The following is a 25,329-nucleotide window of genomic DNA, read 5'->3' as shown; positions in this document are numbered from 1 at the left end:
CAGGCTCAGGCCCAGATGTGGATGGAGGCCACTGGTGGGAGAGGATCAGGAAAACAGCAGGGACAACTGGCTCCTGTTTTATGGAGAACAAAGGGTCGTGTGAGCCCAGGAAAGCCTTGTAAGTGCAGGGAAGGGTTGAAGGAGCCTGCGGAAGGATGGGACAGGGCCAGTCTCGACAAGCCCAGGCAGTGTTTAGAGACTGTCCTTTGCCTCATTTTATCAGGTAAACATTCGGGAGGCCCAGAGAAGGTGAGGGCCTGGCTCAAGGTCACACAGCAGCTGGTGCAGACCTACTAGCTTGGGGGCCTGGGCGCTGCCCCACTCTGTGAAGGACGGATGTGATCATTTATCAGAGGAGTTTAATAATGAATGAAGTCGAAGTATCTTTAATGCAGGCAGCAGGCCCGAAGTAATAAGGGGCCCTGTATTAATTCGTAAGTTAATGAATATGCAGGTGTGTCTGAATGATTAATGGGGCTCCCGAAGGCCTCAGAGAAGGGTGCGTGAGCTGCTGCTGATGGAAATATGAATATTGCATACATCTGGGAAGTTGGATAAACCAGGGAACAGGTGGGCATTAATGAACTGGAGGACTCTAGTGGCCCCAAAGGGCTGAATATACAGATACTTGAAAGCAGATGTACAGGGTCATGGCTAAGTGCTCTCATTTCTTGCTGTGTGATCTTGAGAAAGTCACATCACTTCTCTGAACCTCCATGTCCTCATCTGCAGAATGGGCATAAAAATAGTAAATGATCCCTACGATCCTTGGGATGAAATTCATGACAACCCCTTAGCACCAGAGGTAGGCGTAGTGCGGGCATCTGATAGAAACTGTCATAGCCTTGTTAGAAAGAAGGGCAGAGAAGTGGTTGAGGAAGGAAAGTGTAACAGTAGTGATTAAATTCCCTTCAATATCACTAGCACTTTACAGTTTGTAAGGGGGTTGATCTTTCCTCTGTGGCTTCCCAGGTGGCACTAGTGGTAAAGAACCTGCTTTCTAATGCAGGAAATACAAGAGATGAGGGTTCGATCCCTGGGTCGGGAAGATCCCCTGGAGGAGGGCATGGCAATTCACTCCAGTATTCTTGCCTGGAGAATCCCATGGACAGAGGAGCCTGGCAGGTACAGTTCACAGGATCGCAAAGAGTCGGAGACGACTGAAGTGACTGATCGTCCATGCATGCTCTTTCCTCTGCTCCTTGAAGCAGCTGCGTGGGGCAGAGGAGATGGCTCTTGGGAAAGCTGAGGCTCAAAGAGGGCTGGTCCCTGCCCGAGTCACCCAGTCGGCAGAGGCAGATTCAGGCCCGGGCCCAGGTCTGCACCCCGTGCTGGTGAATTTCAGAGGGGATGGAGGTGGAACCGCCAGTCAGCAGGAGAGTCCCACTGAGGTACTGACCAAGAAGGGCCTGGGGTTGGGGAATCCTACACCCTCTCCCAGAGCCCCGGTTTTTCTGTCTGTGGTATGAGGGTCTATCTGCCACCCAGAGCTGTTTTGAGGCTTTGGAGAGAAGATGGGATACTGCACCCTCACCTGTACTCAGCGTTTTGAGGAGTCTCAGACCTGCAAACATTACCCCTCTGATGCTTGAAGCAGCTGTACCTGGAATTTATATGTACCAGCCTATCTTGTATCTGGGGAGCTGCGGGTCCTGCGCCATTCTTGTAGCTTTGAGGTCCTTGGGCACATCCCCTAGCCTCTTTCAGTCTCAGTTTCTCCATCCTTCAAGTGGGCAAATTGTGTATTAATTGTGTGGGCTCCTTCCTGCTCCCCCACCCCACCCCTGCCATGCCATGGCCTTGTGTATGGGCGCCCTTTCTTTTAAGCTCCAAGACATTTTTTCATTCTTCGGTCCTTTTGTGAATATTAATGGAGTGCTTCCTGGTGCCGGGTTGGGCTCTGTGTCTACAACAGGAGCGAGATTGCCCTCCCCGTCCTTGGCCTTGACAAGGTACTGGTCCAGACACACGCAGGTGTGAATCTAGTGTCAGGTGATGCAGTCTGGGATGGGGCACGGAGCCTGAGGTCGGCCTCTGCACTGCCGTGCTTGTTTGTCTTGCCGTCTTCCTCACTGGAGCATCTACCTGAGGCTGTGCCTTTTGGCAATGAATCCTCGGCTCCCCCAGCAGGAGATCCTCAGAGAATGGCTGTTGGAATGAATGAGAAAGTGAAGGAGTGAATGGCTGGCATCCTAGGCCCCTTTCCCTGCCTCTCCCGGGCTCCAGGCCAGGGAGCAGAGGCCCAGCCAAGCCCTCCCTTGGTTGTCCCAGGTAGACCAGGGCAGCCTCTCTTGCATCCTTTTTAATTCCTCCTGGGACTCTAGCCTGGGCCCTGAGGTCCCCCTGCCAGCCTGACTGGGTCAGGGAACTCGAGGTTGTTGGATAAAGAACCTGTCATGATCGTGTTGTAGCCTGCTCTTGACAGATAGGGAACGGAGGCCCAAGGAGGAGGGGGCCATGGTTCGAGCCCCTGCTGGGCTGCTCCATGGGCTTGGCCCTGCAGTACCTGGCCTGGCCAAGTATTTATAGTCTCTGCTGATCTATATTAACATCAGGGCCTGCCCAGGCCTTTGCAGCCTCTGGATCTGAAAGGCTTTAAACCTTCACAGCCGTGGGACTCATGCTGGGCCCTGTGCCTGGAGTTCTTTCTTCAGCCCAGGCCTGGGCTCCAGCCACCTTTTGGTGGGTTCAGCGTCTTTGGGGTTTTTTTTGTTTTGTTTTGTTTTTATGCCTTGCTTTCCTCCCTTCTCTGCAGGGAGACTGTGTGTACAGCATGGGATCAAGCACGCGGGCTGTGCGGCCTCAGGGGAGAAGCCTCCCCGCCTCCCTGAGCCTCAGTCTCCTCGTCTGTAGAATGGGCCATCATTTCCACCTGACTTGATATTTCAGGCACTGAGGGCTCAGTGTGAGCGGGAGTCACTGTTTACCCTCCTCACATCTCTTCTGGTCCTCATCACAAGCCGTCCTCACAGCCCCTAGGGACTGGAGTGTCCTCTCCAATGGCCAGAGGAGGCCACTGAGGCCCCAGGGGCGGTATGACTTGTCAGGGCTGTGCTGCCTGTTGGAGCAGAATTTCAGACTCCTCTAAGTCTGAATGTTCCAGCTTCCCAGACCCTCTCCTTTCCAGGGCCCTCGGGGTCCTTGGGGCAGGCTGCCCTCCCACCCCACCAGCTTGGTTCCCACCCCCGTCGCCATGGGAACGGCTCCACTAACTCTATGCTTCTCTTACAGAGCAGAGACGACTGGCCGCCCTGAGCGCAATTCAATTCAACAGACATTTACTGAGTGCCTACTATGCGCCAGGCCTTAGGCTAGGCACTGGGGTGGGGGCGCAGAGAGGAAGATGGAGTCCCATCCTCAGGTAGCTCTGAGCTGGGGGGTGAGGAGAAGACAAGCAAGGTCTGAACAAGGACATCTCAGCTCCAGGAGAGAAGCTGCCTGTAGGCTTGGTAGCAGCAGATACCTGGGTACAAGCACATCCCTGGAGAGCTGCTGTCCCTTGCCTGTGCCTCAGTTTCCCCATCTGTAAAACAAATGGTGGGGTGGGGTGGGGTAAGACAATCTCTAGGATCCTTCCAGGAGTCCATGAAGGTGGAATCAGGGCATGGGGGAAGGCACGATAGGGAGGCCCACACCCTTCCTGTGGAGAAGAAATCTCTGAAGGCTTCCTGGAGGAGGAGGCACAAGGCCTGGGCTGCAAGGGGGTAGGGAAGGTGGAAATGGTACCCCAGGGTCAGGAAGAACATGAGCTAAGGCCCAGGGGACACGCAGATGGGAATCCCTGTAACTGTAGGTTGAGAAGGGATGTGGTGGGGTATGAAGTTAGAGAGGGAGGGGGGGACCCAAGGCTTCATGTTGGGGTTTGAGCTCTGTTCTGTGGGCTGTTGAGGACGGAGGTCAGGAACAGTGGCCCTGCCTTATGCTGCCCCCTTCACCTGCCCTCTCTCCTGGGTACACTTGACCATCATGTTCCTGTAGAACCTGTGACCACGGTGGTGCCTGCATGTGCTGGACACATTACACATCAGTTCCCATGGCAACCCCATAAAGTGGGCATTACTGGGCCCCATTCACAGACAAAGACACTGAGGCTGAGAGAGGGAAGTTTTTGCCCAAGGTCATGATCTGACCCTCAGTTTTCCCATGCTTCTTCCACTAGCTCTCACTTTTTTTGGTGGGGGGGTGCATCTCTGTCCTGTGTGACACCAGCCATCCTAGGAACCCCCAAGCTCATAGAAGTACCTGTCAAGGGCAGTGCAGTTGGGTTTGGAGGTTGGAGATGGGCGAACCCTCAGATGTTAGCAGGGCTGGCTCTCTCCAAGACCTGAGCTTCTGTCCCCACAGACATCCTCTGAGATGGGAGTGAGGCAGGGCTCCTTCCCACTTTACAGATGAGCAGACTGAGGCCCTGGGAGTCCAAGGTCCATGCAGTGACAGCATGGGCAGGGAGTCCCATCTTATCACCCAGCTGAGGCTGGAGGGAGGTTCAAATCCCCTGAGATCTGTGCAGAAGCTGACCCCCACAGCTCTCCCTCCACCCCCAGGGAGTGGGAAAGACTGGCATTAGAATCACAGACCTGGGTTCAAATCCTGGTTTTGTCTTGCACAAACAGTGTGATCTTGAGCAAGTTATTACTCTGAGCCTCAGTTTTCATATCTATAAAGGGAGATAGCAGGCTTCTTTCATTCAGTCATCAATACATGTTTATTCAGAACCTACTGGGTGTCCGGTGTTGGCCTTTAGTGGAGAATCAGACCCTTCCTTGGAGAACTCAGCTCAGGAGTCACAGCAGCGGTTTTCATTCTGGTTGTGATGGAAGAAGCCCAGAGTGCTGTGGGAACCCACAGGAGGGACCCCAGCCAGACAATTTTGATTGGTGGAGGGAAGCAGGAGGGCACGAGAGGAAGGCAGGAAACCAGCTCCGCAAGACCCCAGAGGCTGAGCTTCAGATGATCCTTGTTGGAAATTTCCCAGATTAGTAAGGGAGCCGGTGAAGGCTTTTGAGCAAGGGAGCACCATGCTCCGATGTACGTTTTAGAATGCTCCTCCTCTACTGGGTGGAGGGGGTGCTAAGAGTGGAGTCAGGGAGACCCTTGAGCATGCAGATTGAGAAATTCACCTTGGGTGAGGAAGGAGACTGCAGCAGGACAGGAGCAGTGGGAGGGCATACGCCAAGACCACCCAGGTGTGGGCACATGGGGATGCTCCTGCCTGGCTCAGGGGCAGGGGAGAGAAGCAGTGGAGGGGGAGTGGGCGGGCAGTGGGAGGCAAGTCCAGTCATGGATGAGGACAGGTGGAGTGTCACGTGCCAGGGAGGGGTCCAGAAGGCAGTGGGAGGGGGATGGTGGTTGGAACCAAGCTGCCAACAGAAGCCTTGGGAGGGGCAGAGATGCTGGGCAGTAGGAGTGGGAAAGTAGGTTTGGGAAGATCAGAGAGTGGGGACCAGGATTTCAGGGAAGGTCCCTGCAAAGTAGCCCAAGGAAGGAGTGGCCTGGCAGGTAGGACGAATCCCCCAGTGTAGGGACTTAGGTCTGCCCGGGAGATGACAGAAGTCACATGTGTCAGGCAATCTGCCCAGCGCCAGGAGCATGGAGGGGCCCTGGAGGGTCAGTTCCCACCTGGCTGTCACCAGAAAGCAGAACTGTAGTCTGTCCCCCACTGCCATCCCGAGGAGGAGGGGGCCACCAAGGAGGAGGAGGTGTTTGGGAAGGAGGGAAAGGGGAAGAAACATTTGCATGCGTAACAAGGCTGAAGCGAGGGAGAGAGAAAGAGGGAGCAGGGGATGAAAAGAAATTACCATACGCCAGGATCTTGTTATTCAACCCAATTTTCAAAGGACCACAGCTGTCGCACTGAGATAATCCGTTAATTATAACAGCCATTGTGCTTTGGCAACGGGAGAGAAACCGAGGCTGAGGAGCAGGCTAAAGGCAGGGGTGGGAGCAGGTCTCTGAAGGGGCAGGAACAGGAAGGAAGGCAGACACTGTCCAGGGCCAGGCCTCATCCCTTCCTCGCTGCCACTGCTGCAGCGATGGGTGACAGGGACCCTGTTTGTGCCAGGCACCATGCCACACCTGTGAGCCAGGCCATCATACCCATTCTAGAGGTAGCTGTGAGCACTTACTATGTGCCAGACCTGCTCTGAAGCTTTGTTCTCCCACCCTCTGAGGTCGTGCCCTTCTAGTCCCATTTTACAGAAGAGGAGACTGAGACTCAGAGGAAAGAAATAGCTTGCCTGGGCCACGCTCTTCGTTCAGTGGCAGGGCCAGGATTTGAGTTGAAGACGGCCTGTCCTTCTAGGAGAACACTAAGGAGGGCCGGTCTCCATGGGTTGGCCACGCAGACTTGGTGGACACGTGTCCTGGGCTGTGGTTTCTGTGCAGCCGGCAGTCCATGGGGTGGCCCTCCCCTGGGCACTTCCGGGGCTCCTCCTGCCCAAACAGAGCTTCCTTGTTCTCTGGTGCCACAGCTGCAGGCCTCTGCAAGCTGTACCCCCCCACCCCTGCAGAGAAGCCAGTCTCAGGGCTAGGAGAGGTACCCCATGCGACCACCTGGTTCAGGATTGTGATAGACTGTCACCCTGGAACGGGCCTGGCCCTGGCTGGCTATGGGCCCATGTGGTGGCCTGGGAGAGGCCATGGGGAGGGTGGGCAGGAGTCCCAGGTAAGCAGAGCAAGGGGAACCTAAGCTCTGGGGGAGGGGCAGGAGCAAGGGGCCATTCTAGAAGCCCCAGAGCCCTTTGCAGCGGTACCCACTCTGGGCTGTGGCTTGGGCAGCCAAGGCTTTATGCCTCCTGGTGTTCACAGCAGCCTTGGTGGGAGCCTCAGCCCATCCTGGCTGGCAACGTTTTATGGACTAGGAATCGTATTTGGGAGCCCGTTACTCCCAAACCCCAGCAGAAGCCCCCAATTGGACCTAGCAAACCGAGCAGCGTTGTTGAAGAGCCAGGGACCCCGTGGGGAGACAGGCAGGTCAGGGGGCTGTGTGGGGGTGCTCTCCTGGTTTGGGGTCCCCACTCTGGTGGGCCTGCTTGGAGGCGAGCAAGGGTTGTGGATGGGTCAGGGCAGTCCTGTACCATCAGTGACACAGAGGCCAAGTAGACTTTTGGGATCAAGGAACTACATCACTCTTGAGCCCCAGATTCGTAATCAGAGACCTGCCATCCCCACAAAAAGATCTATGCCTTCAGAATGTCCCAGAGCTACAGAACCAGGGAGGCTCGTGCCATCTGCCCTGTCTCCGCAGAGATGTAGAAGGTGGGCAGCCAGTTCTTCCAGGTTTTCCAGTCATTCCAGAAGTGGGGATTTTAAAAATAAAATCTCCCAAGTTATCAACATTGGCAAGTAATTAAAAATTTTTTTAAAAAGCCATTGTCCAGATGAAACAGGAACTCATAGTATGGCTTGACCCAGAGCCTGGTGCCATGGAGGGTCAAAGCCATTCTGTAGCAGTTGTGAAACCTCAGTTTCCTCCTCTGTAAAGTGGGAATAATAACAGCATGACTCATGAGGTTGTGCAGAGGTTTAAGTGAGTTCACATGAGAAGTGCTAGGCCTACCCATGTCAGCCCAGGACTCTGTTTTCATTTTCCCCCCGGGGCTGCGCTGTCTGCCACCCGGAGCCTCCGCTTCTCCCCGTGGGCTCCAGCCGTGCCAGTCTGCCCTGGGGCAGCCCTGAGGGTGTTGGAAAGCAGGGAAATATTCACCCCTTGGGGCCCTGGAGAGGGAGCAGAGCCGGGAGGGTGGGCCTAGCCGGCGCCTGGTACATAGTAGGTGCTCCATAAATGTTTATTGAATGAATGAATGGAGGCCATGCAGGCAGAGGCAGCCGTGCGTGCGCAGGCACTGGTGAAAGAGCGGGTCCAGTGGAGACTGGTGAGTAGTGCCCGGGGCTGCAGCTGAGCGGGGCCTGGGGTGTGCCGGAGCCAAGGCCAAGGGGCCAGCAGGGAGCAGATGGGGGAGGCAGAGGACAGGTGTGGGGGGAGGCAGGGGCCAGATGAGCGGCAGAGACCACGTGGGAAGGCAGGGCCAGGTGGGGGAGGGCAGGGGCCAGGTGCGGGTGAGGGGCAAGGTGGGGAGGCAAGGGTCAGGTGGGGGAAAGCAGGGGTCAGTTGGGGAGTCACAGGTCAGATGGAGGAGGCAGTCCCTTGAATGGCCTGGGGGATTCTGGGAAAGCCAGAGATGACTCCTGCAGTGGGACTAGGAGACAGACTTTTAATACAGGTCATTCTTGGCTGTGAGCAGGAGGGTCACATGCTCTACACAGTCGTCCTGGGGGTGGCTGGGGTGGCTGGTGTGTTGCTTAGGGTCGGCGGGTGGGTACCAGGGAGTGGGCCATGTGAAGAGTTGCCCACAGAACCAGTGTCAGGGCCTCTCCTACCAGGCTGCTGGGTGGTTTCCCAAAAGCCCTTCCATCCTCCTGCCTACCTCCTTTCACAGAGGTCTGGACCCAGCACTGGTGCCAACAACAGATCCGACACCCCTGGGAGCAGGGGAAGCCCAGGCCCCAGTGGGGTTCTTGGGAGATGACCCAGTGAGCAGTCACAGAGGGCTGGGGGTGGCCCCAACAAACCAGAGAGACACAAGCACTCAGCTGTTATCCCTATAAACAGATGAGGAAACTGAGGCCCAGAGGGGGCAAGGCGCCGACCTGCCCAAGGTGACACAGAGAGCCTGCCCTCTGAGTGTCACAACAGCGCGTGGCACAGCAAACTAGCCCAGCCCCCTTCTCTGGCCGAGGTTACTCCTCTTGGGAGATGCGTGCACGTGCATCAAGGCCTTGCCAAGCCAATTAACCCCGTAACTGTTGCTGTTGATATGGCCGTGTTCTTACTAAGCTCTTTTGGGTAAGTTGGAAACCTGGTGAGGGTAGAGCAAGTCTGTCTGCAGTAACACACATCACAGGCACACAGTGGGTGTGCAGTGACACTGTGTGGGTGTGGAAGAGCGTGGCCGAGCGTGTGGCTGGTTGGACAGCGTGCCCTCCCGACCCCAGGGCTGAGCTGCGGGCCTGTTCTCTGATTCCCTGTGACGTGGATGCAGCCGGCACACCCTGTTCACCTGGCGCACAAGGGCACGGAGCCGGGAGCGGGTGCCACGGTGTCAGGGGCAGGAGCCAGCTCCCCCGAGATGTGGAGCAGCTGGCACGGAGGCCTGAGACTAACAAGACATGATTGAATGGGAGTGGACGGAAACCCGGCACCTCGGGTGAAACCAAAACAGATACTTCCCGGAGCTGCCTGACAGCGTTCTGAGGGCATGGGGGCAAACTTGCAGGACGTGCGAGGGGGCCTGAGGGTTTGGTTGGCATCTCGGACAAGGTGGGGACACACTGCTGTGCGTGTTCACGCTGCTCTAACGAGCATGGAGCCGAAGCGAGTGAGGCAGAGGGTCCCTTGGTGCCTGTCACCACTCCAACCATGTTGGTGCTGTGGCTCAGCTCTAGGTGACACCTTTTAGGAGGGACCTTGACAGCAAGCATGACCCAGCACGGCTGGACCCGAGGGTATGGGACTTGACACCATGGAGTAGGAAGAGCAGTAGAGGACTTGAGGCCGTTTAGGCTGGATATGTGGATGGCAGAAGCATGAGATAATAGTTGAACAAATACCAGAAGGACCTCTGAGGAGGGCTCTTGGCCACAGTGGCTACAGATGGGCTGTGCCTGGCCAGTGGCAGGCTGGGACCAATGAGCAGACAGAGGTACAGCAGCTAGGTCTGGCTTTGTAATATAAAGAAACCTCTAACAGTCAGAGCTGTTCAAGAAGGGAGTCAGTAGCCTCAGATGGGTGCTGAGATCCCTGTCCCTGGAGGTGTTTAAGTCAGGGGAAGTCATATCTGTAGGGTTCCTGGGAAGTCTGGTAATTCTAAGAGCTCAGGCCAGTTCAAGTTCCTGGCTATGTGGTCTAGGGCAGATGATGGCACCTCTCTGAGCCTGTTTCCTCATCTGAGAGATAGGAGGCATCAGCAGGGCCATGAGGCTAAAGAGAAGGCTCAGCACATTTCCTGCACACCATGAACACCTCATCAGTAGTGGAACCCCTCCCCCTGATGGTTCAAGTCCTGACTCAGTGGTGTCAGGGACTCTAGGATCTCCTTCTGTCCCTCGTCCCTGTCCCTAGCCCTGATCTGTCACTCCACACATCATGTTCTGGCACCTACTAAATGTCTGACCCTGTTCCAGGCATGGAGGTTACAGTTTCGAACAAGGTAAAGCCTCCTTTGATTTTATGATGGGGGCGGGGAGGGAATGATTAGGAGCTAAATGGTGTCTGGTATTGTTGAGGGCTCTGAAGGGACCAGAGCAAGTGAATCATCTCAGATTTGGTATCAGGGAGGGCAAGGTTGAGGGGAGCAGTTGAGCAGAGACCTGAATGAAGTGAGGTAGTGGGTTGTGTGGATATTGGGGGAAGGGCATGCCAAGCAGAGAGAGTAGCATGTGCAAAGGCCCTGAGGTGGGCATGTGCCTGGGAATACTGGAGGAGCATAGGCCTGGAGGCCTGGACTAAGTACTTCCTGATGAATGGATATGTAGAATTCTCTCTTGGTTTATGGATGGTCCACTCTTACATGCTTTCCTGGTAGGGAGGGAGGTGTCTACTCAAGGGGCAGGAAACCCACAAGATGGCCTACATGTCCAGTCCCTGTGATGGACCCAGCTCTTTGGAGGAAGCTGGGGAAGGAGGGGGCCTTGGTGTTTCATCTGTTAGATGAAGCCAACAGCATCAACCATGCAGGGCTAATACGAGATTAAAGGAATGTGAAATATCAGATGCAGATGAGTCTGTTTAGCTGTGTCGCTCTTATGGGAAAGGGACTAAAGCCCGGAGAGGTTAATTAACGTACCCTTTGTCACACAGCACAGCATTCACTCTCAGGACCCTTTGCCTCCCACATCCATGCTTTTTATTTTCCTCTCTGTCCTGCAGCTGGGGCTCTTTGTACCTGAAATCCTGATGGTTCATTTACCAGACAGTAGTTCAGGGGCGAAGGTATAATTATCCCATTTCACAGGTGAGGAAGCAAGGCCCAGAGCAGCCTGCCCAAGGAGCCCTGGTGAGGTGGAGGCAGTGACAAGACTCAGTATCTAGTTCCCAGGGGGTGGCAGGCTTTGTCCTTGAGGGCAGAGCGGTGGCAGCCGACCTCTGGGACCCCTAGTTTGGTGCTATGCTTCCAGCAGAGGTGAGGTGGCCACCTGCCCCTCAAGTTCTGGCTGGACCCCAGGGGTCCTCGGTTCTCCTAATCCTGGGTAATGGCATTGACACGGACAGTGTCAGTGGCACCTCAGGGAGCCTTGGCCAGCCAGCTCAGGGAGAAGCCCGTGCCAGGGCTGATCAGCTGCTGCAAATGAGATTTCCCTGGCTAAGCCTCACGTCCCGCTCCTGGGAGGTCGAACACGCACGGCATCTCCCCCATCCACTCCCGGGACCCTACCAACATCCATGAGGGTGTGACGTTATGGGCAGGAGCTATGCATTCGCCAGGAGAGAGTGTGTCTGTCTCCACTGAGTCCTAGGGTTTTGTTGGGAGCCCTGGGGACTGGGAGACACTCACCTTGCCACACAGGTGGAAAAACTGTGGTCTGGAGAGGACCCAAGGTCTCGGAGTCAGCGGCCCCACCTCTTGCCTTCTGGCCTCTGCCCACCCCCATTCCCCACCCAAGCCGCCCTGAGCCTGGGGACACACAGGCCTTTACCCTGTTCATCCTCTCGCCCAGCCCAAGCAGGAGGAGTGGCCCAATGACTCCCTGACCCTCCCAGCCCCACAGCCTGGGGTGGAGAGGTCAAGGCTCCCCTCTGACTGGGGAGCTTGGTGGTCGGCCTGAAGTGAAAGGGTCTGGGGAGATGTGACCAAGGGCTTCAGGGAGCCTGAGTCCAGGGGAACCCTGATGGGCTTATGAGGAAATAAGAAGAGCCTCATGAAGGATGGTAGCTAACATTCTCTGAGGCCACCTGCTCTGCACCAGGCAGCGTGCTTGCCCTGCAGCCCTGCAGGGAGGGATCGTTCAAACCCACTTCCCAGGCAGAGAAACTCTCCCGTGCCCGGTGTCCTGGGGCAGCTGGGGGGCGGGGCCCATGTCTGGGGAGTAAGCTCCCAGAGAGGATTTGAGGTTGGCGTATCAGGGTCTGTTACTGCAGCCCTGGGTCTTGAGCGGATCTGCTACCAGCCAGATGTGCCCTCCCCAGTCCTGGCCTCAGCTTCCCCTCTGACAGTGACTGGGGTTGAGCAGAGCCAGGATGCCTCTTCCCGGCTGCTCAGAGGCTCTAGGATCCTGAGTCCATGGAGGGGTCTTGAATCCTGGCCACTGGAGGAGGAGGGCACAAGATCCAATAGGGACGACCGACGGCTTGAGGGTGGGTGCTGAGCCCTGGAGAGAGGGGAGGGCCCTGCCCAGAGTGACTTGGATGTTCTGAGGCCGTGCCCAGCTCTGAACAAAGACCCCTGGCCCCTCTTCAATTCCTCTCAGACCCTCATGGGCTTGCCGACTCTTCGTTCTGTGCAGGGGTGTCCACGTGGGAGTGGACATCATGCAGTGTGTAGCCTGCTAGACTGGGGTCCCCAGGATCCCTCGATGGCATGCTGCCCCCCAATTTTGCCATGTTCCATCTCTGTGGTGGCAGGAGAGAGAGACCCTCGAAGAGATGCTGGTCTGCCCCCCTCTCTGGCCAGAGTTCACTCAATACCCCACACCTATGGGAGTGGGGTGAGGGTGGGACATTAGGGGAGGGGTCCAGGTCAGCTGGGAGCACTACTCTTTGCTGCACAAGCCCTGGCGCCCGGCCACTGGCCCACAGTTGGCTTCCCATGGTGGCCATACCCTCACAGGTTTTGCACCGGTTGCGTCCTGGGCAGTAAACACCTCTGCTTCCAACAGCCGCTTCCGGCCGCTCCCCACCCCCCTCCCAGGCTGGTCACAGACAGCATCTTGGTGGCTTCAGTGCTCATCTGTCTCCCTGGCCCCTGGGTGGGTGGGCGGAGTGGGCAGCTGGACTGTGTGCCCTCCCTCGAACCCCCCACATTTGTCATCACGCCGTGCTTCTCTGCCGATCGATTCCTCCGTCTCCCATGGTCCCTCTCCATTTATCTCTATTCCTCTGTCTCTCCCTGCTCAGCTGGCTCCAGATTCTGGCTTCTCCCTCCTCCTCAGCTCTCGCCTCTGGGCTGCAGCTCCTCACTTCCTCTCTCTCTCACCAGCCCCTGGCGTGTGGGGCAGGGTGGGGGGAGGCGGATAGGGCCCTGGTTCCTCCCACTAGTGTCTGGGCTGGGGCATCACTCCTGTGGGAGCAGGGGGAGGCCCGGCCCCCAGAACCGTCAGCCCGAGGCCTGACAGCACAGCAGCCGGCACACCCCTCCCCACACCTCGAGTGGATGTGCAGCCGGGCGGGGGGCCAAGTGCTGCTGTCAGCGCCTTAGCGGCCTTGCCGTCCCCCCTCCCTGGCTGCGTCAGGCCTCGACGGGTGGTGGGCAGGCAGCCCGGGGACAGGGACAGGCAGTTGACGCACATGGGACGATGGGACAGGGTAATGGGGAGCCTCCTCCCCACTCTGAGTCATGGGGGAGGGAGGGGGGAGCTGGACACCAGGAGGAGCAGGAGAGAGGGCGGGGTCACCTTGAGGGCCAAGGTGGGCAGAACTCAGAGGGGCTAGGCTAGGGGCACAGGTGCCACTGTACACCTTGGACTGTTTGGGAAGGGAGGAGGCAGGGCAGGGCTAGTGAGCCCCCAATCCCGCTCTGGCCCTCCCTCAAGCCTGGGCCCCTTCGCCTACTCCACTCCCCTCCCCTTTGCCTCTTCCCACACCCTCAGCTTGGCCTGGGATTTCCAAGAGTCTGGCCAGCTTTGCCTGCCTGCTAGCTGCTAGGTCTGCCTGAGTGGGTTCCGCTTTGAGCAACTCAGATCTGAGGGTGGGAGGTGGTGCCTGATGCGGCTAAAGTCGCGCATGTGCATACATACACATTCATGTGGGACACACATGCTTATTAACATGTCAGCATACAGGCAGGCGCCTGCCTGCGTTTCCATGAGATGCCCCACGTGCATCCCTTCCCACCCCTCCACTCACAGATAGCCCCTTCTTACTCTGCCGTTCACTCCTGTAGCTGGCCAGGCGGGCACATGACCCGTGCACACAGGCATGCGTGTGCACACGCTGGCCTGCACACACGTCTACTCATACACGCCAGCACAGCTGGTGCGCTGAGCCAGCGCACACCTGCACATCACCTGCATACAAATGCGGTCCCCAGACGTTCCCAGCCGGCAGAGGCACAGACGGAGGGTCCTCTGACAGGACAGACCTGGCAAGTCAGCCTCCTCGGTTCAACCTCCCTGCCTGGCGGGGAGGGGCACTGAGGCCCCAGCGGGTAGGACTGGCCTGAGGCCCCCTGGGAGCCAGCTGCCACGTCAGAAGGGAGCCTAGGTCTCCTGACTCCAGCCCTGAGAATGTGCTTGGCAGAGCCAAGGACAAAAATGCTCTCTGCTGCCTGGGGACCCCATCTTGACCCGCAGCCTCGTGGTTACCTCCTCCCCTGCCCCCATCCGGCCTCAGCCTGAGCTGGCCCAGGGACCGGTCGGTGTGGGGGCAGGGAGGGGTGGGCGGTGCAGGGGGGGGCGTCGAGGAGGTGTGAGGCTGACCCCCTGTGGCAACCGTGATAATCACAGCCTCTGATGCTGCATCAGCCTTCCATCTGAGGGGACATCTGGATGCCCTGTTCACTTGCCACCTCAATGAAAACTGCCTGCCTGTGCTGCTCTGGGGACTTCTCTCCCTCTCCACTTCCCTTTCCTCAGTTCCAGCCCTCTGGGGCTCAGGGCTGTAAATTGGTTTTGCTTTTAACTGCAAAGGTTTCACACTTTTTCTTAAAGCGCTCTCTTGCCTGGAGTTTTTCGGGAGGAGGAGCGGGAGGCAGAGGTGGCCCTTGTGAACAGTCTTTGGCTTCCTTGATCCAAACATGGGTTTCTCTGGCTTAATCTTCATATCCCTGGCCAGTGCCCAGGACGGAGGGAGGGAGGGCCGAGTTGTTCCCGCAGCCAGGAAAGCACTGGGTGTGAGAGACTGATCTGGGTGACAGGCCGTGTCTGGCTTGCTAGGAGACCAGGGCAAGTCCCCCCTAGATTGAAATTCACGAAATTGAGGGTCTGCAGGCCGAGAGCCCTGCACAGCCTCCCCTGACCCCCTGCAAGTCAAGCATGAGCAACATGGCTCACTTTACTTCTCCCCCTATCAGAGGCCCGGCAGGGGCCTGGTCCGCACTTTACAGATGTGGAGACTAGACTCAGAGACGGTGCAGTCCATCTAACTAATGGGGCAGGGTGGATGGGGCTCCAGGCCCGAATGCTGCTGGCTCAGGAGCCTTGATCCTGGCCGTGACCCAGGCTGCAGTATGTGACTCTGGGCAGGTCACTGCCCCTCTCTGGGCCTCTAACTCTCCAGCCACTGAGGAGATGCCTGGGCATTCCCGATGACTCTGACTTCTGCCTGAGGCACCCCTGTGGGATCAGGGTTGGGGGTGCCCCCTACTGGAAAGCACTTTGAGGAGGGGCTATTGGGAGTGTGTCTGGGTTCCCAGACTCACCCTCTCTTTCCTTCGGCTCTGCTTTTGCAGTAAGAAGAGCTCATCTCCTGCCCTCCCACTGCGGGAGACCCCAGCCGCTGTGCACCTCCTGCCTGGGGGGCTCACAACCATGTTGCTCTGCTCCCCCTCCCCCATGGAAGCTGAGACAAGGGAATTATTTTTGGAACAAGAGCAGTTACACAACAAATGAATTATTTATCTTTGGGCATGGAGGAGAGGAGGCATTTGCTGGGCTCCTTAATTCTTTTCTGGATTGGAGGGTGGCTGCCTGGGTATGTGGCCATGTGTGTACAGGCCTGTTGTCGTACACAAGACTGTAGGTGTGCTTGTGAGTGTGTGTGTGTGGTTGTGCGCACCTGTCTATGTGAGCTTGCTATGCAGTTCTGATTCACATGGGGGCATGTGGGTCTTTGTGCCGGCAGGTGGACGAGTGTGGACGTGAGGATGCTGACGCGTGTATGTGTATCTGCCCCTGCCCTGTTAAGTCTCCAGTCTCCTTTCTTTGTCTACTGGCTTCAGACACTGTCCCCTCCCCCCTCCCTCTTGTTTCTTTGATCTCCTTCCTCCCAGGTCCTCTGGCCCCCTCCTCCCCCTCTTGCCCCCCTGCCACCTCCCTTCTTTTATGTAACAGGGACCCAGAGTGCTGCTGGCACAGGACGCCCTGGGAGGGGGTGGGAGTGGGGCTGGGGGCCTGTGCTGGAGCTTAGAGGGCTGCCCTGAGCCTTCACACTGATCTGTCACCCCTTCTCGGTGCTGCCTTTCAGGAACCAGGTGACAGACGCGCCTCTTCCTTCCTGTCCCCATCTTTCGTGCTCCCCTCTCAGAGTCCCAGTCTCCAGCCTCCTGTGGGAGTCGTCTGAAATTCTGAGCCCCGAGCCCCAGGAGGAAGAGGAAGAGGCAGAGGAAGTCAAGCCCCGAGAACCTGGGCATCTTCCTGGCAGGAAAGGAACACCTCGGGGAAGCAGGCTGTGGGGCCTGCAGCCCCCCTGGCCTTGGTCTGGCTCTGGTGCCCGGCGACTGTGGGTAGCACCCCAGAAGGCCCCCTGACAGTTGGCACTGGCCGTGCCCACCTCACCTGGGGCCCCCGAGCTGGGGGTCCCCCAAAAGATGGTGGCAGCCCCAGGGAGGACTGTGCTGCTGGCCCCAACCTCTGGCCACTAGGCCCCCCGGCGCCCCGGCCCCCCACCCTGAGCCAGGCCTGAGAGGGGGCCGTGGCCGGAGCCATGCTGCGCCTGGGGCTGTGCGCGGCCGCGCTGCTGTGTGTGTGCCGGCCGGGAACCGTGCGCGCGGACTGCTGGCTCATCGAGGGCGACAAGGGGTACGTGTGGCTGGCCATCTGCAGCCAGAACCAGCCGCCCTACGAGACCATCCCACAGCACATCAACAGCACTGTGCATGACCTGCGGCTCAACGAGAACAAACTCAAGGCCGTGCTCTACTCCTCGCTTAACCGCTTCGGGAACCTCACCGACCTCAACCTCACCAAGAACGAGATCTCCTACATCGAGGACGGCGCATTCCTGGGCCAGTCGAGCCTGCAGGTGCTGCAGCTGGGCTACAACAAGCTCAGCAACCTGACCGAGGGCATGCTGCGGGGCATGGGCCGCCTGCAGTTCCTCTTCGTGCAGCACAACCTCATCGAGGTGGTGACGCCCGCCGCCTTCTCCGAGTGCCCGAGCCTCATCAGCATTGACCTGTCCTCCAACCGCCTCAGCCGTCTCGACGGCGCCACCTTCGCCAGCCTGGCCAGCCTCATGGTGTGCGAGCTGGCCGGCAACCCCTTCAACTGCGAGTGCGACCTCTTCGGCTTCCTGGCCTGGCTCGTGGTCTTCAACAATGTAACCAAGAACTATGACCGCCTGCAGTGCGAGTCGCCACGTGAGTTCGCTGGCTACCCGCTGCTGGTGCCCCGGCCCTACCACAGCCTCAACGCCATCACCGTGCTCCAGGCCAAGTGCCGAAATGGCTCGCTGCCCGCCCGGCCTGCAAGCCACCCCACGCCCTACTCCACCGACACCCAGAGGGAGCCTGACGAGAACTCAGGCTTCAGCCCCGACGAGATCCTGTCAGTGGAGCCGCCAGCCTCGTCCACCACGGACGCATCAGCGGGGCCGGCCATCAAGCTGCACCAGGTCACCTTCACCTCGGCCACCCTGGTGGTCATCATCCCGCACCCGTACAGCAAGATGTACGTGCTGGTCCAGTACAACAACAGCTACTTCTCCGACGTCATGACCCTCAAGAACAAGAAGGAGATCGTGACGCTGGACAAGCTGCGGGCGCACACCGAGTACACCTTCTGCGTGACCTCACTGCGAAACAGCCGCCGCTTCAATCACACCTGCCTGACCTTCACCACCAGGGACCCAGTGCCCGGCGACCTGGCACCCAGCACCTCCACCACCACCCACTACATCATGACCATCCTGGGCTGTCTCTTCGGCATGGTCATCGTGCTGGGAGCCGTCTACTACTGCCTGCGCAAGCGACGCATGCAGGAGGAGAAGCAGAAGTCGGTCAAGGTCAAGAAAACCATCCTGGAGATGCGCTATGGGGCGGATGTGGACGCCGGCTCCGTTGTCCACGCCACCCAGAAGCTGGGCGAGCCCCCTGTGCTGCCCGTGTCCCGAATGTCTTCCATCCCCTCCATGATCGGGGAGAAGCTGCCCACCACCTCCAAGGGGCTGGAGGCTGGGTTGGACACGCCAAAGGTGGCCACCAAGGGCAACTATATTGAGGTACGCACGGGCACGGGCAGCGAGGGCCTGGCGCGGCCAGAGGATGACCTCCCTGAGCTGGAGAACGGCCAGGGCTCGGCTGCTGAGATCTCCACCATCGCCAAGGAGGTGGACAAGGTCAACCAGATTATTAACAATTGCATCGATGCCCTCAAGCTGGACTCGGCCTCTTTCCTGGGGAGTGGCAGTGGTGGCGGGGACCCTGAGATGGCCTTCGAGTGCCAGTCCCTCCCTGCGGCCTCCACCACCTCCTCCACCGCCACCCCTGTTCCTGGCGTGCTGGAGCGGCCCAGCTTCCTCTCTCCCCCCTATAAGGAGGGCTCTCATCACCCGCTGCAGCGCCAGCTGAGCGCCGATGCCGCCGTGGCTCGTAAGACCTGCAGCGTCTCCTCCAGCGGCTCCATCAAGAGCGCCAAGGTCTTCAGCCTGGATGTGCCGGATCATCCGGCCACTCCGGGGCTGGCCAAGGGCGACTCCAAGTACATCGAGAAGGGCAGCCCCCTCAACAGCCCGCTGGACCGGCTCCCATTGGTGCCGGCCAGCAGCAGCGGGAGTAGCGGTGGTGGTGGCGGCGCCGTCCACCACCTGGAGGTGAAGCCCGCCTACCACTGCAGCGAGCACCGGCACAGCTTCCCGGCCCTGTACTACGAGGAGGGCACCGACAGCCTGAGCCAGCGCGTGTCCTTCCTCAAGCCGCTGACCCGCACCAAGCGGGACTCCACCTACTCGCAGCTCTCCCCCAGACACTACTACTCAGGTTACTCCTCCAGCCCTGAGTACTCCTCCGAGAGCACGCACAAGATCTGGGAACGCTTCCGGCCCTACAAGAAGCACCACCGGGAGGAGGTGTACATGGCCGCCGGCCACGCCCTGCGCAAGAAGGTCCAGTTCGCCAAGGACGAGGACCTGCATGACATCCTCGATTACTGGAAGGGGGTCTCGGCCCAGCAGAAGCTGTGACCCTCTCCCCACCCCCGACCCTGGTGAGGTTGGAGGGGGAGGGCCAGGGGCACGCGGGGAAGGGCCGGGGCAGCCGGGCGGGCGCGCTGGGGGCCGAGGAGTGGACGCACACGCACACCCGCACGCACGCACCCACGCACACACGTGACCACCACCTGACTGTGAACAACCACCACCCGACAATAACGGACAGGAAAACAAAGACATGTTCTCCTTAAAGTTTACACACTGATACCGAAACCAGTCGTCTTTACTGTGCTGCCCAGGGACTCTGCTGGGGTGTGCGGGCTCGGTTGGGGGCGGAGGGGAGGGGGGAGGGGCAGACAAGGAAGCCAGAGGAGGGTGTGGGGTCTGGGGCTCTGGGACTAGGGACAGGTTTTGGGGTAAAGGAGCCTGGGGTGGAGATGGACCCAAGCTCCCCTGGGGCAGGGAGTGGGTCCCCCAAATGGGGGACAGGTTACTGGGAGACTTAGTAGCATATGGACATTGGGCATCGTTTTCTCCCTTTATGGATGGGGAGACCGAGGCCCAGAGGAAGGGCGTCACGTGGCAGGTGAGAGGCAGTCTCCCAGTTTCCCAGCCCAGTGTTGTCCCCCACTCCCCCAGTGGCTCTTCTGGGGCCCTCACCCTCTGTCCATTCGCTACCTGTTCCAGAGCTGTGGTCTCCTGGAGCTGAGGGTCAGGCAGGTGCTTTTCCTTTCTAGAAAGGCTCATGGCCACGCCCCCAGAGTATGGAACTCCTCATGGGCGGCTGTGGGGGGGTCTCTGCCCACTGATGCCAGCACCCAGGAGAAGTGGGAGGTCCTGGTCGTAGGGGAGGTGCAGGCATGGGACGGTCCACCAGCCCCCTTCAAGTGTCTTCCAAGTAGCCTGGGAGCTGTCGACGGGGTCTGAGGAGAGCGGCTGGGCCAGCGGCCTCCGCATCTCAGGTGCAGGCCTCTACACCCCGGCCCCCAGCCTCTCTGGGCCTCCAAGACCCCTACTCATCCCAGAAGGGCAGGGGTGAACTGTGATACCTGAGAGCAGCCGGGGGGGTGGAGTCCACTGGGGGCCTTCCTGACTCTGCCCCTACGTCCTGGCGTCCCACCTGCCAGACCCCTGCTGTGGGCTCTCCAGGCAGCATCTCAGCCTGCCCAGAGGAAGGAGGGCCTTCTGGGGTTTTTCCACTCACACCCTCTTGGCTACCTATCCCCACCTTACCCACTGGTCTGAGAGGCCCCCATGTTTTCATGGAAATGGCCGCTCCTCCCATGCTGACACCCACCCAACATCGAACAAAGCACAAATGGTGAGCACCCCCCCACACCCCTACTGGGAAGGAGCAGGCTGGGTTCCTGGGGCCCCTCCCCCTCCCTGGCCTGCCTCTGTCACCATGGCAACCCAGAGCCTGGCAGTTGGGACCGTTTGGGCTTCTGGGGGTTCTCTCTCAGTCAGTGTGGGTGGCAGAGGGCGGTGAGGGAAGGCAGGGCCAGATGGGGTGGCTGCCTTTCTCAATAGCTGGGGGCTTCCTGGGGTCAGCTCTAAGGGACGGATCTGGGGTCCTGAGACTGTCTTGGAGACTGTCTTGAACACTGACAGGGTGCTGAGGGGTGGGAGTCAGCGCCCCTGCACCTGTGGAAGGGAGGTTGGCCAGTGGGGAGTGAGATGACTCTAGCTTTGCCCACCTGCCCATGTGCCCCTTGGCGCCCCACCCACCTCAGGAGTGGAAGGAGCCCACTGGGCTCTCCTCACACTCCTGGTTGTGGCCTGTCACTCAGTTGGGTTCTTGAGTTTTGGGGGTGTGACTGTGGGGTGAGGGTGGATGCTGGATGGGACCTATACTGTGGAGGGGATTCTGACCAGGAAAGCTAGTGCCATTCCCTGGGTGGTAGGCTCCAGCGACCTTCCTGGGGGAGGACAGTGGAGGGGAAAGGGGCCTTAGGGCTCAACTGAGCCCCACTTGGGGGACAGACCAAGCCTGGGGCTCACTTTTGGGGTGACATTTGCAAAGAAAGGACTGTTCTCCTGGGGAAGTGGAGGGGAGAGGGCCAGCATGGACATGCAGAGCAGACCTCTCCCAACTCCCCAAAACCTGCCCCCAACCTCTCCTCACACTGGATTGATGAAACAGAAAAGCAAGCAGAGAAGCCAGTGATGTGAGAAAGCAGATTCCCTGTTATATTTGCATGACGATTTTACTGTATTTTTCTGAGCAAACATCTGTCGTGTATGTGCCAGTTTGTCCAGACTCCCTGGCCCTCCCTCCCTCCCCGCCGCGCTCCCATTCCCACATTCCCTCTGTTGTGATCTGACAAGCAGCTCTTGAAACCCAGGGAGGGGCCCGCTGTGCAAAAGACCCAAAACAGGTGCCACCAAAAACACCCACCACCCTCCGACCCACCTCCTGTTTTTCTGGACATCAGGGCCAGCCCACAAGTGCCGCCTCCCCTCCTCCCATCAGCCTCTTCCTGGCCAGGGAAGGGCAGCCCCAGGGAAGGGCACCTGGGGGGACTGCTCCTCTGTCCCACTTGCTCCCATTTTGCAGATGAAGAAGTGGGAGCTCCCCAAAAGGAAGGGGTCTGGTGATTTGCCTGCCGGGAGAGTCAGTCACATTGCTGAGTACAGGAGGCCGAGCTTGGGGTGGCTCTACAAGGGGGGAGCTTGAGGCCCTGAGGGAAGAACCCATAGGGGGAGCCCCTCCCTTGAGGTTGGCCTAGGGACAGCACTGCCCATGGGGAGGAATCCTGCAGCAGGAGCCAGAGCTCCCCTCAATTCCCCTTCATTCTTGGCTGAAGATGACCTATAAAAACCTCAGATAGGCTGACTTTGGGGGGCTTCAGAGGATAGGTCCCCATCTTAACCGCAAGGGTCTTCCACTCCAGGAGCTGAACCCACATTCACAGCCCAGGGCATACAGGTCTATGAAGCAGAATAAGATGACCTCCTGGGTGCCCAGGCCAGGCCAAAGCTCTGGGGAGTGGGGCACACACTGTTGCTCACCCCAGAGGCTTTCCTGCATCTATGTCCTGTGTCCTGTTCAGGACAAAATATTCACAAAAGACTGGTGAACATTTATGTCCAGGAATCTGGCTGGCCGGGGTCCTGTGTTTGTAATGGTGATGAGCACGGTGGACCCCGGTGCCATGGCCTGGGCAGGCCAGGAGGGCATGAAACCAAGAGAGAAGGGAAGGGGGTGGGGGTCTCCTGGGGAGGAAGGGGACAGGGGGGCCTAGTGGAGTGGGGTTGCTGCACCCTGGACCTTCTGGAGGCTGGCTGGCCTCTTTGAATAAACCTTCACAGGAGCTTCCTTCCTTGGCACCTGTTCCCGGGAAGGGACACCCATGGTCTCCTGGAGAATGCAGTAGGGACCGTGACCCTTCTGTTGGAGCTAATGGCCTTCCAGAAGTGAAAAGTCGGGGTCTGGCAGGAAGAAAGCTTAGTCTGGGGTGGCCACCTCCTCGGGGGTCCCAGGCTTGTCTCCTCTCCATAGGAGGGGCCTGTGTTGGCCCCCCAGAGGCTCCTCACCCCTGACCCCTCCTAGGGGACAGAGCAGGAGGACGGTGGTGGCCTGTGTCCAGGCTGGGAAGGGACTGTCTGCGGCGGGGGCGGGGGCGGGGGGTGGGGGTTGGAGTAGAAAGACCCACCTGGGGAGAGGAGGTCTGCAGAATCCGAGAGAGGCAGGGAGAAGAGTCTGAGCCTGGTCGAAGGGCTCTGAGGTTCCTAGCGAGGAGTCGCCCACCTGCACCCCTCCTGTCCTGGACATGTTAACAGATGGGGAAGCAGAAGCACAGGGAGGGGGAAGGAAAGAAATCTTCAAGGGTCTCAAAACATACTAAGGCCAGGAAAGGGGCCAGACATGGGGGACAAGAGTGACAGGTCCCGGCTTATAAGGGGCTTACATGCAGTGAAGGGACAGCCACAAAATGCACAGAGAAGCAAAAATCGGGAGAATAGAGTGGGGAGGGGCCAGGGGAACCCTCAGGGCAGGGGAGCCAAGCTCTGAACGACAGAGCCAGAGGACTAGCCCGCTAGCCAGGGGAGGATGACATGGGAGGGGGGAGAAGTAAGGTTGTTAGGAGGGGCTGGACTCCCCCACGTACCTCCTCCGGTGACCTCCACTACTCTGGCCCTTCCCTGCAAAGACCCCAGGGTTCAGCAGCATCCCACCACATTCCTGAGGAGGGAGTTGGGGCCTTCTTTCTGAGGTGTTGGGATGGGTGGTCAGGCATGAGGAAGCCTGGGGGTGTGAGAGCCCCACAGGGCTTAAGGGGCTCCCCGAAGCTTGCCCGCCAGGCCAGAGTGAAGGTTGGGGCTTACCTGAGGGCAGTGCTGGTCTCCTCTCTGCCGAGACCGCTGCTTCACAGCCACCTCGGTCCTAGGAGCTGCCGTGCTCCTCGTCTGTCCTCCCACCCTTAGGACAGAACCGGTGTTAGACTCCTTGTTCTCATGCCTGCCACCGAGTCCCCCATTAAGATCCATCACTGCTGCTGAGAAGTAGGGAGAGAAAGGGGGTGGAATGGGGTGGTCTTGAGAGGGTCTGGTCAGCCTCTCCTTCCTTTACCTGCCCCTTGCCAAACAAGCACAGGGCTGGGCAGGGCCGAGGGGGGTCCACTCTTGTCCCCTGGCTTCCTCCACCCCCACCCCTCAACCCTGGCCCTGGAGCCACCAGCCCATCCATCCTGTCCCACGGCTTGGCACCTGGTTTGGGTCGTGCAGAGCTGGGCTCCTGGCCCCGGGCTACGAACCTGTGAACCCCAGCTGTGTGTGGACCTTTCTTCCCGTGGCGGGGCCTGAACTCTCCTTTTCTTCTTTTTGGGGTGGGGGGAGGGGTAACTTCATTTATTTTCTCTTCCCTATATCTGCCTCTCCCTCTTCCCTATTTCCTGTTTTAAACTGAATGGCACGAAATTGTTTTCCTCAACTCGGAGATTCCTGTATGGAGAGAATCAATTTCTATATTTGCAATAAATTTCTTATTTAAAACAACAGGACCAAGGTCTTTGTTGAATGTCGACCCCTCCCTCTGCAAGTTGGGATCCCAGCGCCTCCAGTTTCTGGTAGCCAGTTCCCATCTCCCTTTCTCACCAGAGCCTCACACGCAGGGTTAAGGAAGGGGGCCTATCAAATGGGCAAGTCTTCGCCCATGGTCAAGGGAAAAAGAAGTGTGTCCCCCAGACAGCACATGGGCCAGCTGGGAACTAAGGGTCACTTTCCCTGCCCCAATCCTAGCCAGCTGGGGGCCGCATGGTGTCATCCCGCTAGAAACGTGGGAGCCCACTGCCATGTGCCCCCACTCCCCTGCCTGGTGTCCTGGCCTCCGTTATCACTGGATCTAGACTGCAGAGGTGGAGGAGCATTGGGCATCACTTCAGTCTCAGCTGATTGCCGGGGGTTACGCACTGTAGTGAGTGGCCAAGGACCCCACTTTCTCATAGGCCTGCCTCTAATAGCTCTTTGTCCTTAGAGGGTTGGGATGGTGGGAGTACCCTTTCTCCTGGCCAAGGTTGCCGAGGTCAACTTCCAGGCTGCCTGCCTCTTCCAGCCGTCTGCTACCCTTTTCTCCACAGCTCTGAACCACCCCTGCTCCTTCTCAGGAATCAAGAGATACACCTTGTCTCTCTGGACAGGCATGGAGCTCAGGATTCATCCAGTGACGTCAGGCTGAGCTGCCAAAGCTTGGATTGGGAAGGGCGAGTTGGGGAGCCTGGACCCCAGCTCCAAGCCCCAGCCTCCCTGTCTCCCCAGTAGACAGAGCCCCTCCACCTCTCTTCCCAGACCTCTGCTCTCCAACTGCTGCAACGCCCTGCCTCTGGGCAGCCCCTGGATTCAGCCTGGATTGCTGTAAGGGAGTTTGGTCTCCCTGACTGAGCTCTTCCCCATGAGTGAGGCCACACTCAGACATTCGGCAGCCCCACCTGGGGTCCGTGTTCTCTGTGGCCCCCCTGGCTCCTGGCCCATGGGCCTTTCCTGAAGCCTTTTGCCTCCCTGGGAGTTGGTATGGATTGGGGGGAGGGGCTCCCCGGAAAGACCCAGGCTGGAGTCCCAGCTTGTATCCTGTCCCCTCCAAGCTGCCCTCAAGC

At 58.7% G+C, this 25,329-nt stretch overlaps 1 protein-coding gene across 8 annotated transcripts in view; it reads left to right on the top strand.

The window, feature by feature from the left end:
* The window catches only part of ELFN2 (extracellular leucine rich repeat and fibronectin type III domain containing 2), a 56,834-nt gene extending 32,597 nt beyond the window's left edge, over nt 1–24,237 (top strand). For 5 of the 8 annotated variants that reach the window (XM_070789783.1, XM_070789785.1, XM_070789786.1 and 2 more), the window contains 2 exons: nt 3,232–7,874; nt 16,337–24,237. In XM_070789783.1, coding sequence (XP_070645884.1) covers nt 16,796–19,270 — 2,475 coding nt within the window. In that variant the 5' untranslated portion in view covers nt 3,232–7,874; nt 16,337–16,795 and the 3' untranslated portion in view covers nt 19,271–24,237. Of the gene's footprint in view, nt 1–3,231; nt 7,875–13,631; nt 14,567–16,336 lie in introns of those variants that run through there. The other 3 variants (XM_070789784.1, XM_070789788.1, XM_070789790.1) reach the window with 2 other exon arrangements.
* The last annotated feature ends 1,092 nt before the right edge of the window (nt 24,238–25,329 follow it).

Source organism: Bos indicus, chromosome 5 (assembly GCF_029378745.1).
Source record: "Bos indicus isolate NIAB-ARS_2022 breed Sahiwal x Tharparkar chromosome 5, NIAB-ARS_B.indTharparkar_mat_pri_1.0, whole genome shotgun sequence".
In the NCBI taxonomy this organism is placed as follows: domain Eukaryota; kingdom Metazoa; phylum Chordata; class Mammalia; order Artiodactyla; family Bovidae; genus Bos; species Bos indicus.
Note: the sequence above shows the minus strand (reverse complement) of the source record. Positions and strands in the feature narration are given on the sequence as shown.